Raw genomic sequence first — 11,319 nt, forward strand, 5'->3', positions numbered from 1 at the left:
ATCCTTACACACGGGTTTGATTGCATCCTTACACACGGGTTTGATTGCATCCTTATCAAATCAACCAACCACAAATCCCTCTTTAAAAAGTCAATCAAAATATCCCTGACAATCGTGACTTTGTCACTACCCTTTTCGGTCAACTTCTTCAACTTCTCCTCCTTATCCTTATCCAACTGTACATACTTCAAACATGGCGCTAAACATAATATCCAGTATAGTCTCGCAAAGTTGGTCCCTTCTCCTCTAATCGTGGTCTCATCAAACTTACAGATGTACCTCCTCGAAATAGAGTGGGGCCCAGTATATGGCGTAAACACTCGACTCGAATTGGGATGTGCCAGTGCATACTCATAAAAAGTCCGAAACATCTCCATCCCTTCTATTTTGATCTCTCGTGGTATTCCGGCTTGCAATAACGCTTTGTCCTCTTCACAATATTCATGTTCTACATACTGCTTTTTTAATACAGAGTTGTCTCTCTTTGTACTGGGGTCTTGGCTTATATTCATATCGTAAATCTCATTCTCCTCAAACTTGTTCACTACTAGACCAGTTCTGCCCCTATCAAATCTGAAACTTGCTCCATATACTCGGACTCCCCTTTCACTTGACTTGGTCAATTGAACATCATCCTTGCTCTTTATTATAAAAAACTCCTCCATATCAACATAGTCTTCTATCCTGGGGATAGACACATACACTATCCTCTCTGTAACATACGAATGGAGCGGCACTAAATATAAACGTCGGCTCTTAATATCACTAAATTCCTTTCTGCAATACTTTTGAAATCTATATCCATCTGTATATTGTACCTTCCTGTTTAATATAATTAACCCATTGACATATAAAAGCTTTCCAAACTCCTCTACATTAAGATCCTCCTCCATAACATTTTCATCCTCTTCATAATTATACTCTACTAGCTCATCATCTAATAAGTTATGAAAATACTCATCATTTTTATCCAAATTGTCACTCTCGCTACTCATCTTGCCATGGGGAAGATGAATCATATGGGTATTGTTTACCTTTGTGTTATAATAATACGCGTCTATTAGCCGTTTGTGTCACATGACCAAACCGTTGAACAGTTTTGTGTCACGTGTGGATATCCTTATCTCTCTGTCACGTGTTGACACTATTAATCTATTATTTCTCTTTTTTGCATCAATATCTTTCAAAAAGTTTAAAATAAAGTACCATACCTACATTCTGATAAAACTCATTACTTTTATAAACTTCCCATTTCTCATCCCTACAAAGAAGCTTTCATCGCCAGTCTCACATATATGATTAACCCTCCTCCAATGATTACCTCCATCATGTTCTCTTTCTTCATAGTCTTCTCTATGATGATATATCCCCCCTTCCCTCTTTGTATATAGACTATCACATCCTCTCCTTTCTAGCATGAAATGTTTTTGAAAATTAACCCTTTAGCCTACTTGGTAGCTATTTAATTTTTTTTACCTGCGTTCGATTCTGACATAAATCATTTTTCTATTATCTTTTCCAGTGTCACTTCTTAGTGTCGTTTTTTACGATATTATTTTTTACGACAATTCCCTTTTCTGTAAACTCTCTCCTCTGTCTCTTTTAATGTCGCTTTCTACAATACTTTCTACGACAATTCCCTTTTATGGTAACTCTTCTATGTCTTATATGTCCCTTTTAGTGTCTTTTCACGACAATTCCCTTTTCCAGTATCTCTTCTATATCTTTTATGTCTTTTCTACTTCTTCTCTGCCTTTTCTGTTCTCTCTCTTTCATCTCTATGACTCATGTCAATACCTTCTTCACATTTCCCTCAATACACTTCTAATTCATTCTATTCTCACTATCCTCGGGTGACTCTCCAGCTCTTCTTTATCAACAGCTACTTCCTCTTTCCTTCTTTTGGTCCCCCCTCTTTACCACGTTTTCTTGCAAATTTTCAATTTTCAATTTTCCTTTCTTTTCATTTTCAATTTTTCTTTCTTTTCTTTTCTCTTCCCTCTTTTCTTTCTTTTCTCTTCCCTCTTTTCTTCTTTTCCCCACCGATGTACACTTCAACAAGAGCTACTACCCCGCAATCCCTCTCCTTTGAGGAGGTCGTCATGACGGGCTTGGCCCCAGATGGTGGCCTCTACTTACCCTCATCCATCCCGAAAATCCCCATCGCTGACTGGTCCTCCCTCTCCTTCCAGGACCTCGCTTTTCAAATTATGAGACTATACATCCCCTCCTCAGAAATCCCAGACTCTCACCTCTCATCCTTAATCTCAAAGTCTTATGCTTCCTTCAAATCGGACGAAATCACCCCCTTATACAACGTCAACGAAAACTTGTACCTCCTAGAATTATTCCATGGCCCAACTTACGCTTTCAAAGATGTCGCCCTCCAGTTCGTCGGTAACTTGTTCGAATACTTTCTCCAAAGAAAAAAATCAAACCCAATCACCGTCGTCGGCGCTACTTCAGGTGATACTGGCTCAGCTGCTATCTACGGCTTGCGTGCCAAAAAGGACGTCAAGGTCTTCATCTTGTATCCAACAGGAAGAATCTCCCCTATCCAAGAACTACAAATGTCAACCGTCCCTGATGAAAACGTCCACGCCTTATCCGTAAACGGCACTTTCGACGATTGCCAGGATATAGTAAAGGCTATCTTTGCTGATAAGTCGTTCGCAAGTTACAACGTCGCCGCGGTAAACTCTATAAACTGGGCAAGAATCCTCGCCCAAATAACTTACTACTTCTACGCTTTCTACAGAGTAAAGGGTACAGTTAGGTTCGTCGTCCCTTCAGGTAATTTCGGCGATATCCTCGCAGGCTACTTTGCCTACAGAATGGGTCTCCCCATAGATAAACTCATCATCGCTACAAACGAAAATGACATCCTCGACAGATTCTTGAAATCGGGCGTATATGCAAAGGGCTCGTCTGTAAAGTCCACTCACTCACCGGCTATGGATATCCTCGTGTCTTCAAACTTTGAAAGATTGCTCTGGTATTTGGCAGAGGGCTCGGACCTGGAAAGGGGGGGAACTGTGTGCTCCTACATGGACCTGTTGAAAAGGGAGGGTTCCTTCTCGGTACCAAACTCGGTCCTCCTGCAAGCAAGAGAAATATTCGATTCCTCCTCAGTCACAAACGATGCAACTATCGCCACTATCAAAAAGTTCTATGCCTCCCACAAGTATGTCATTGACCCTCACACTGCTGTCGGCGTAAACACCGCCTTGCGCTTCCTTGAAAATCACCCGGCTACCTACATATCCTTGTCAACTGCTCACCCGGCAAAATTCTCAGAACCAGTAAACAAGGCTCTTGCCCTGTTTCCAGAATACTCGTTTGACAAAATCATCCCGGACGACCTCAAAAGGTTACTGTCTTTGAAAAAGAGAGTCACTTACGTAGATGCCTCCCTTGAGGCTGTAGAAAACGCAATCAAACATCTCTACTAATTACTCATTACCTTCAACCCTTCAACAATTTCCTGGTTCTTCTTATTCCCCTTTAAAAGATACTTTAAACAAAGTATCGCCCTCTCCTTGAGAAATGGATTGTTGCTATCAATAACACAACTGGAAAGTATCATCATCAACCCCCCATTCTCCCTCATCTCTTCTTGCTCTTCAAAGCTAAACTTCCGCGTGAGTACAGTGACTAAATCACTCTTGGCATGATAGAACCGCCCGGTGCCCCCTTTCATCCTAGGCTCTTCTCCAAGAACTCGAAACACTTGAACTAATTTACTAATCTCTCCTTTACTCCCACTATGCGACATCACTTGCAATGCCAAACATATTGGCCTCTCTTTTAGTGGCGCACTCGCATACTCTTCAAACACTTGCTCAACCCATAATAATGGCTCTTCCCATTCCTTCGTTTGAACAACATAACTACTCAACTCTAGCCACTCGCAAAGAACTTCCTCCTTTTGTCTCTTCACCCACTCCCCAAATCGATCATCAACAATAACCTTATATAACATCTCAACAAACTCTTCTTCAACTCCTCCTTGGCTTAGTCGGATCACCATCCCCATCATCTCATCGCTTATCTCCCCTAAATCAAGCTGCCGAATAATCAAATACACTACTGCCTCTCTATCAATCTCAATCCCTCCCCATCCCATCACCTCACTCGTCTCCTTCTTATACTCGTTCCTCTCAAAGTTGGCCAACGTTTGCCAATATACTCGATCAATCTCGGCGTGGCCCCGCGGAAATCCCTTGAAACTACTAATCACTAACGGATACACTACACTGCTCATCCTCGGCGCCAGATTCCTCACCATCAAAAGTATCCCTCTATACTTCCTCATCCCTTTCTCCTCAGGTACATACTCAAGTATGCTTTTCGCACTCTCGACATCCACCCTCTCGCCTCTATCAAGCGCCTCCCGCACACTATCAAGCCCGTAGTCGCCCCGTTTTATCTCTTCTAATATATCCATCTATTTAATCTCTCGTAACCTATTTTCAAACGCACAAATCATCATTTTCGAAACGTGTGGCGCAAAAATTCCACTCATCAGATTATACATCGCATTTCGAAATCTATACACTAACTTAAAGTCAACTCGACACTTGTCCCCAAAACTACTCCTCACCTTGCAAAACCTCCACTGCGTCTCTAAGACATGGAACAACTCCATCTCGACACTCCGCGCAACAACTTGCTCATTCTCAATACACTCTAACTCACATTCAAACTGCTCAACAATATCCCGCCACCCAACTCTTAGCCCGCCTCGTGTCGGCCGCCCGCTTTCCCGCGCACTAACAAACGAGTCCTCAACAAACGGTACAAACTTCTTGTACTTGTCCACTTCACTAACAACCAGATACACCGCCTCCGGCGTCCCGTTAAGAAGCCTCAGAATCTTATACGTCTGCGCAGCACCTGTAAAGAGCTGTCTACTAATTCTCATCATTTTGAATAAAAGTGTACATTTACTATACAAATAATTTTTTTTTTTTCTTTAAGAGCGAGTGTATATCGCCTGTTTAGAGTGCTTCAAGACGGGTGTAATAATACCATCCTCCTCTAATTGCTTCAATGCTACCCTCGCAAGAGATCCTCCAATCTTTAACCTGTCCACTAATACCGACACAGAAACATACTTGTATGTAGGAACATCCTTCAAAATCCTATCGTATTTCTCTTGGTCTAATATAACAACATGCTGTGCCTTGTCCTTAACTTTACCCTTGTTCCACTTCTTCTTTCCTTTTTTACCACCGGCTAACGCAGCTGCGGCCTTGGCGGCCTTGGTCTGTTGGATCTTTGGTGCCATCTTGGATAAAGAAGTATGGGTACAGGTTTCGTTTTATTTTTTCCTCTATTTTTTGCTCTAAATCCTCTTTACTTTAGGGCTTAGCCCTGGAGTATCCTTATACACGAGTCAGGCTACCACCCTTTTTTTTTCTTCCTTTAATAGCTTCTTCAATGAAGAGACAAGCTGAGGCACAGATCACAAAGGACGCTCTGGGGGATACACCAGGGGATCAAGAGCTTCCCATGGAGCTTAATGCGCCCCCTGAGGTCTTGTCGAAAAGGAAAATAATAAAACCAAAAAGCAAATCAACTCCCTCCAAAATCCAAGCTTTAAACGAAAACTTTGTGAAAAAGGTCAACGAGGCTGCAAACGATGAGAGTATCGTGGATTATACGGAGATTGCAGAGAGGTATATACAATACTATAAGCTGATAACTACACAGCCAGAAAAATCTGCCCCTTTTCCTGCCCCCCCTGCATCTGCCCTTTTTCCTGCCCCCCCTGCATCTTCCCCCTCATCTCCCCCCGGTTCTCCTCCCCCTGGTTCTCCTCCACCCTCCACCTCTCCCCTTTCCCTCCCCGGAGAGGAAAACGAAAAACTCATCTTCACGACAAGAGTAAAACTACTCCTCCTAGACTCCTCCTCAAAATCATACCTCAACAAGGGACTTGGTGACCTCAGAATACTCAAAAACATCAATGGCAAATCGCGCTTGCTCATCAGAGCAGACTCAAGCTTGCGCATCTTACTAAACTCAAATATCTCAAAAGAAGTCTCCTACGACATAATCGGGAATGGCACTTTATTAAGAGTCCCTGTATTTGAATCTGGATCCGTCTCCACTTACGTCCTAAAGGTAAAAACTAAAGAAATCGCAGAGGAAACTCTAAAATATATACAATAAAAAAAAAAAAAAGAAAATCACTTTCTTCTAATCCCAAAGAGCTTGGCAATCTTTTCCATCGTCGATGGATGCAAGTCCTTCTCTTCCTTCACCTTCTCCCACTCAAGTGTCCTTTTCGCATTCTCATCATTAAACGCATCCGCTAATGCCTCAAGCAATGCACTCTGTGTCGCAGTCTCTGGAACCAACGTCTTGACATTCAAAATAACTTCTAAATCGCCCCGTCTTTGTCGACTCACTGGAACTCCCTTATCGGGAATCACTAACCTCTTGCCATTCTGCACTCCTGGTCGAATCTTTAACTTGACCTTCTCTCCATCTAAGGTGGGCACTACAATCTCTCCTCCAAGACTTGCAGTAGTCATCTTGATCTCCAGCTCAACTACTAAATTGTTCTTTTCCCTCTTGAATATAGGGTCAGACTGTACATTGATCCGCACAATCAAGTCTCCATTCCTAATCGTATTATACTTGTCCTTCAAAACTTGCGGCGCATCTCCTTGCCCGGGAATCCTCAACCTCGTCCCATTGCTGACCCCGGCAGGTACATCGATAGTCGTGGACTTGGGAACCTCCTGTACCCCGTTACCGTGACACGTCGTACACCCATCTGATCGGTTTACTGCTACCCCGGATCCTTGACATGTGGCACATGTAGACGCCATATGGAACCCGCCCATCACATACGACGTCTGGCCCGTGCCGTGACACGAAGAACACGTTTGCTTCTTGGCTCCCGCTTTAAGCCCGCTTCCTTTACACGTGCCACATGTCTCAAGCACCTTATAGTTGATAGTGGTCTTGCCTCCAAATATACTCTCCTTAAACGGAATCAGCTTAAGTACCTCGACATTATCCCCAACATGCTCCGTGACAAACTGGGCTCGTCTACCACCACCACCACCACCACCACCGCCTCTAGAAAAGGCTTCCTTAAATAAATCCTCAAAATCAAACCCATATGGATTACCAAATGGACTACCGCCAAATGGATTACCAGATGTGTTTTCAAAGGGATTCTGCCCTCCTCCAGTGGGCTGTCCATTCTCATCAAACGCATCCTTACCAAACTGGTCATACTGCGCCTTCTTCTCTTTATCCCTTAATATCTCATAACTCTGTTGGATCTTGTGGAACCTCTTCTCCGCATCCTTCTCTTTGTTCACATCGGGGTGAAACTTCTTCACTAAATCATAGTACGCTCTTTTGATCTGCTTGCCGTCCGCTGACCTATCCACTCCAAGTGTCAGGTACGGATCATAATTAAGAAACAACCGTCTGGACGTTTGCAATTGCCGCCTCCATATACTACTGACTAACTGTGGTCTCAACCTCATTGAAGAAAAAAGAATGCAAAAGAAAGCAAAAGAAAAAAGAGAGAAAAAAAATAGAAAAAGAAAAAGAAAAGATAATAAAGCTAAATTGATTTGAGATACTATCGAGCAGAGCGAGATAGTATTGTTACTCCACTATCGAGCGGAGTGTCAACAGTGACACTATCTCGCTCTGCTCGATAGTGTCAATAGTGTCCATAATGTCAATTGTGACGTTGCTCCACTATCTCGCTCTGCTCGATAGTGTCGATAGTGTTGATAGTGTCGCGTCTCGATAGTGTCGCGTCTGCAAGCGAGTCAAACAAGACCGAAATTGACTCTCCAAAGTGGTCTCTTCTTATACACTCAGCAAATATCGGACTAACATCAATCACCACCAACTTATTCCGGTGCGCCTCAATACGACCTTGTAATATAGGATAAGTGTTGGTAACAACTATCTTGTCAATACACCTCGACTCCGTTAATGCATCCAAACAGGAATCGTTAAACACTCCGTGCGTGCCAACTACATACACAGCTTTTGCACCACAGTTCAACCTCAAGTGCTCGGCAGCAGCAATAAACGAGTTGGGCTTGTCTATCATATCATCGAGTATGATCGCTACTTTATCCTTGACATCCCCTACAAGGGTAATCAACTTCTCCTCCACCAACGGCTCGTCCTCGTCGTCGGAGTTGGTCACATCGTACGACCCGCCAAGAACATCACTGTCTAAGGAAGCAGGGGCAGAGGCACAGGCAGAGGCAGAGGTTGCGGTTGCTGCTGCGGTTGCTGCTGCCCCTGCCTTCTCTTTTTCCCCCTCCCACTCGTCATCAACAACATGGCCCTGCACAATGCGCGCCGTTTGTAATTCATTTACTATATTATCTTCTTCCTCATCTGTAATCTTTGTTGTCTTTAACGCCTTCTTCCTCGCATACTCATCCTGCGTGCGTCTCCTATCGGTATGAATCATAGCAAAATTGATCTTAAGCGAGTCGGCCAACGCAGTTACTCTCTTTGTGCCTCCAGGGTTTTTCGAAACAACAACTGACCTCTCCCAGTCTTCAATGTTGTGTCTAATCCATCGCGCCAAGGTAGGTGCCCCAAATAGATTATCCACAGGCTTGGTGAAGAATCCTTGCATCTGACTGGCATGAAGGTCCATGCTCACAATATGGTCCGCTCCCGCCATTACCAACAAGTTCGCCAACATCCTCGCAGTAATGGCTCCCCGGTGCTTCTTCATCTTGCTCTGCTTGCTGTACGGAAACTGCGGAATCACTGCAGTGATCTTATTGGCACTGCCACCTCGACACGCACTGATCAATATCAAGAGCTCCATGATATGGTCGTTGATGTGCGGTGACCCACTCTGTATAATATACACATCCTCATCTCGCACACTAACCCCAATTTGCACTGACGTCTCGCCATTGCTAAACTTCTTCAACGTGCATGGTGCTGGTAATACCCCTAGCCTTTCGCAAACAAGTTGGCCCAACTCAGGGTGTGACGACCCTACGAAGATCTTGCACTTGCGCATATCCTTGAATAAGATGCTTCCCATTGGTAAGAACTACAGGAAAAAAAAAATTTCTCACCCTCACTTCTCACCCTCATTCCTTTTACTTGTTCCCTTTTCTTTTTTTTTCTTTCTATGTTAAAACTAAAGCAAAGCTTGGACCACTACAGGCTGGTTATAAAAAGGTCCAGCTTCTTTAAGGAAATACAAGCTTGTCTTGGTTGTGCTGGATTTACTAAAATTAGATGTGTAGCTTTGGGCTCACCTAGTGGAAGCTCAAATGCTAGGTACCAATACGCATTGCTTTTGGAGATGGCAGAGGTGCTAAATATCGAAAAGGTATCATTGTACGATCCAGTGTTTACAAAATTGGACTTGGAGCTATTCTCAAGTTTCACTGTTGAACAACACTTTACTGGCGATCACCAGGTCCTATATTATATCCCCCACGCGCCGCTTGAGGTGATGGAGCAACTACTAATAGACAATAAACCACGCTACTTCATAGGCAACCATATCATCGCCCACACTGATAGATTGACAAAGAGAATGTTGGCAGATCTGTACCCTACAATGGCTGCCCTAGTACATTGCTGTAATGACCATTCTTGTAATGATGACTTCACAAAAGTGTCAAGGAAAAGGTATAAAGAGCCTGAAATCAACTACAACTTCAACTCTGTCTACTTCCACACCGTTGAGATTGTCCCCTTTAAACACAACTTCTCCAAAGGCGACCCCTGGGGGAACTCCTTCTCAGACTTGGCGTTTCATACTATTGGCTCCACCATCGAGCAAAGCGAGATGGTGTACTAAGTGCTCTATGGCTATATCATAGTCTCTAAAACCTATCCCATGCTTTACAAGGGGCCCTGTGTTGCACCACCATCTCGCTTTGCTCGATGGTGTACTTGCTCTATGGCTATATCATAGTCTCTGCTTCTTACTCGCCGGCTCCTCTTCTCCCTCTTTTAATAAATGTTTCGATAGTATCGAGTACAAATCGTCCTTGGTAAACGGCTTTGCTAGTATATCGCTCATCCCGTTCTGTAAATACGTGACTAAATCGTTGTCGCCAATATTCCCCGTCATGGCAATGATCGGGGTCTTGGTGTCAAACGATCGAATCACACTGGTGGCAGTGGCGCCGTCCAAGTTGGGCATCACAATATCCATCAACACTAGGTCATACTTGGTGTGTTCCACCGTGGAAATGGCGTTGAGTCCATCGGTGACTACTGTCACCTGACACCCGTACTTGACAAGAAACTTGCGACACAACTGAATGCAAACATTGTCATCCTCGACAAGTAACACATGGAACGTGGGTGCAAGGGGCGTCCCTATATACTCACTAGTCCCAGTAGATGCTGCTGCTACAGTGGATGCTGCTGCTACAGTGGATGCTGCTGCTGCAGTGGATGGTGCTGCTACAGTTGCATCCCCACCACATTCTTTCCCTTCAAGAATGTACCCCTGGGCAAGATCAATAGAACCATGTGGCGATATTGCCAGACTGGTAAAGTTGTTTGGTGGCGGAAAGTCCAACGGAGGAAGCTTGATCCCCGATTGTACCAACACATTGATGAGCGCACCCATCGACCGGTAGTACCGCTCATTGAACGAGTTGATTGAAACAATATGGTCAACTAATGTCTTGTACTTTTTCTGCAACATCGCATTCTCTTGAACAAGATGCTGATTACTCTCTTTTACCTGGTTGAGCTGCTCCTTCAAGTAGGCGCAGTTGCGATTGCATTGCGTTAGACTGTGCTCTGCTACAACCTTGCCGTTGATTACACTAGAGTGTTGTTGATGTAGCTGTTGATGATAGTTTTGCTGTTTTTGCAGTTGCTGCTGCTGCTGTAGCTGTTTCTTAATCCCTGGCCCTTTCCTCTTGATATTATCTAACGAGTTTCGATCATTAATCTTGAAATCTGGGTGCTTAAACTCCCACGCATCCTCGCCATATGGGTACGTCAGCCTGGCATCATTGGCCACTTTCACTTTGTGAAAATCGTACTTGTTTAGCTGCCTTACGAAACTGGCAAAGTTAGAATGCTTAAAATGACGGGGTAGTATCTCTTTGGTGAAAGCATTGGTATTGAGCACAACAAAACTGTCTCCGTTCTCGGTCCACTTGACAATATCTTTATAGCTATCCTCCTGCAACATGAGGAATAGCTTCTTGACAAAATCATTGGACCCGCTCTGGTTCGAGCTGAACGTGGTCGCTAGTGTAGAGTCTAGACCAATACTGGACATAGTTGTGGAGGAGGAGGAAGATGGAAATCAAGAGA

The 11,319-nt window shown here is 43.9% G+C and overlaps 6 protein-coding genes across 6 annotated transcripts; 1 reads left to right on the forward strand and 5 right to left on the reverse strand. All coding sequences in view use genetic code 12, as the record gives it.

The window, feature by feature from the left end:
* Positions 1 to 1,019, reverse strand: KGF56_002283 (uncharacterized protein; the record flags this gene model as incomplete). Its single annotated transcript, XM_049323494.1, has 2 exons — positions 66 to 639; positions 724 to 1,019. Coding segments are annotated over 2 exons (870 nt in total), but the record flags the coding sequence as incomplete, so codon positions are not given.
* Positions 1,020 to 2,045: 1,026 nt separating this feature from the next.
* On the forward strand, positions 2,046 to 3,452 carry THR4 (threonine synthase; the record flags this gene model as incomplete). The annotated part of the gene is made up of 1 exon (XM_049323497.1): positions 2,046 to 3,452. One exon carries the CDS (start codon positions 2,046 to 2,048, stop codon positions 3,450 to 3,452), a length of 1,407 nt encoding a protein of 468 aa, XP_049180613.1.
* A 1,523-nt stretch (positions 3,453 to 4,975) lies between these two features.
* On the reverse strand, positions 4,976 to 5,290 carry RPS25B (40S ribosomal protein eS25; the record flags this gene model as incomplete). Its single annotated transcript, XM_049323498.1, has 1 exon — positions 4,976 to 5,290. The coding sequence occupies one exon, from the start codon at positions 5,288 to 5,290 to the stop codon at positions 4,976 to 4,978; it is 315 nt and encodes a 104-aa protein (XP_049180614.1).
* A 904-nt stretch (positions 5,291 to 6,194) lies between these two features.
* MDJ1 (Mdj1p) lies at positions 6,195 to 7,514 on the reverse strand (the record flags this gene model as incomplete). The annotated part of the gene is made up of 1 exon (XM_049323499.1): positions 6,195 to 7,514. The coding sequence occupies one exon, from the start codon at positions 7,512 to 7,514 to the stop codon at positions 6,195 to 6,197; it is 1,320 nt and encodes a 439-aa protein (XP_049180615.1).
* A 200-nt stretch (positions 7,515 to 7,714) lies between these two features.
* KGF56_002287 (ribose phosphate diphosphokinase subunit) lies at positions 7,715 to 9,040 on the reverse strand (the record flags this gene model as incomplete). The annotated part of the gene is made up of 1 exon (XM_049323500.1): positions 7,715 to 9,040. The coding sequence occupies one exon, from the start codon at positions 9,038 to 9,040 to the stop codon at positions 7,715 to 7,717; it is 1,326 nt and encodes a 441-aa protein (XP_049180616.1).
* Positions 9,041 to 9,946: 906 nt separating this feature from the next.
* Positions 9,947 to 11,284, reverse strand: SKN7 (kinase-regulated stress-responsive transcription factor; the record flags this gene model as incomplete). The annotated part of the gene is made up of 1 exon (XM_049323501.1): positions 9,947 to 11,284. The coding sequence occupies one exon, from the start codon at positions 11,282 to 11,284 to the stop codon at positions 9,947 to 9,949; it is 1,338 nt and encodes a 445-aa protein (XP_049180617.1).
* Positions 11,285 to 11,319: the final 35 nt, after the last annotated feature.

The sequence above is a fragment of the Candida oxycetoniae genome (genome assembly GCF_023343755.2).
Source record: "Candida oxycetoniae strain CBS 10844 chromosome Unknown scaffold40, whole genome shotgun sequence".
Lineage (NCBI taxonomy): Eukaryota > Fungi > Ascomycota > Pichiomycetes > Serinales > Debaryomycetaceae > Lodderomyces > Lodderomyces oxycetoniae.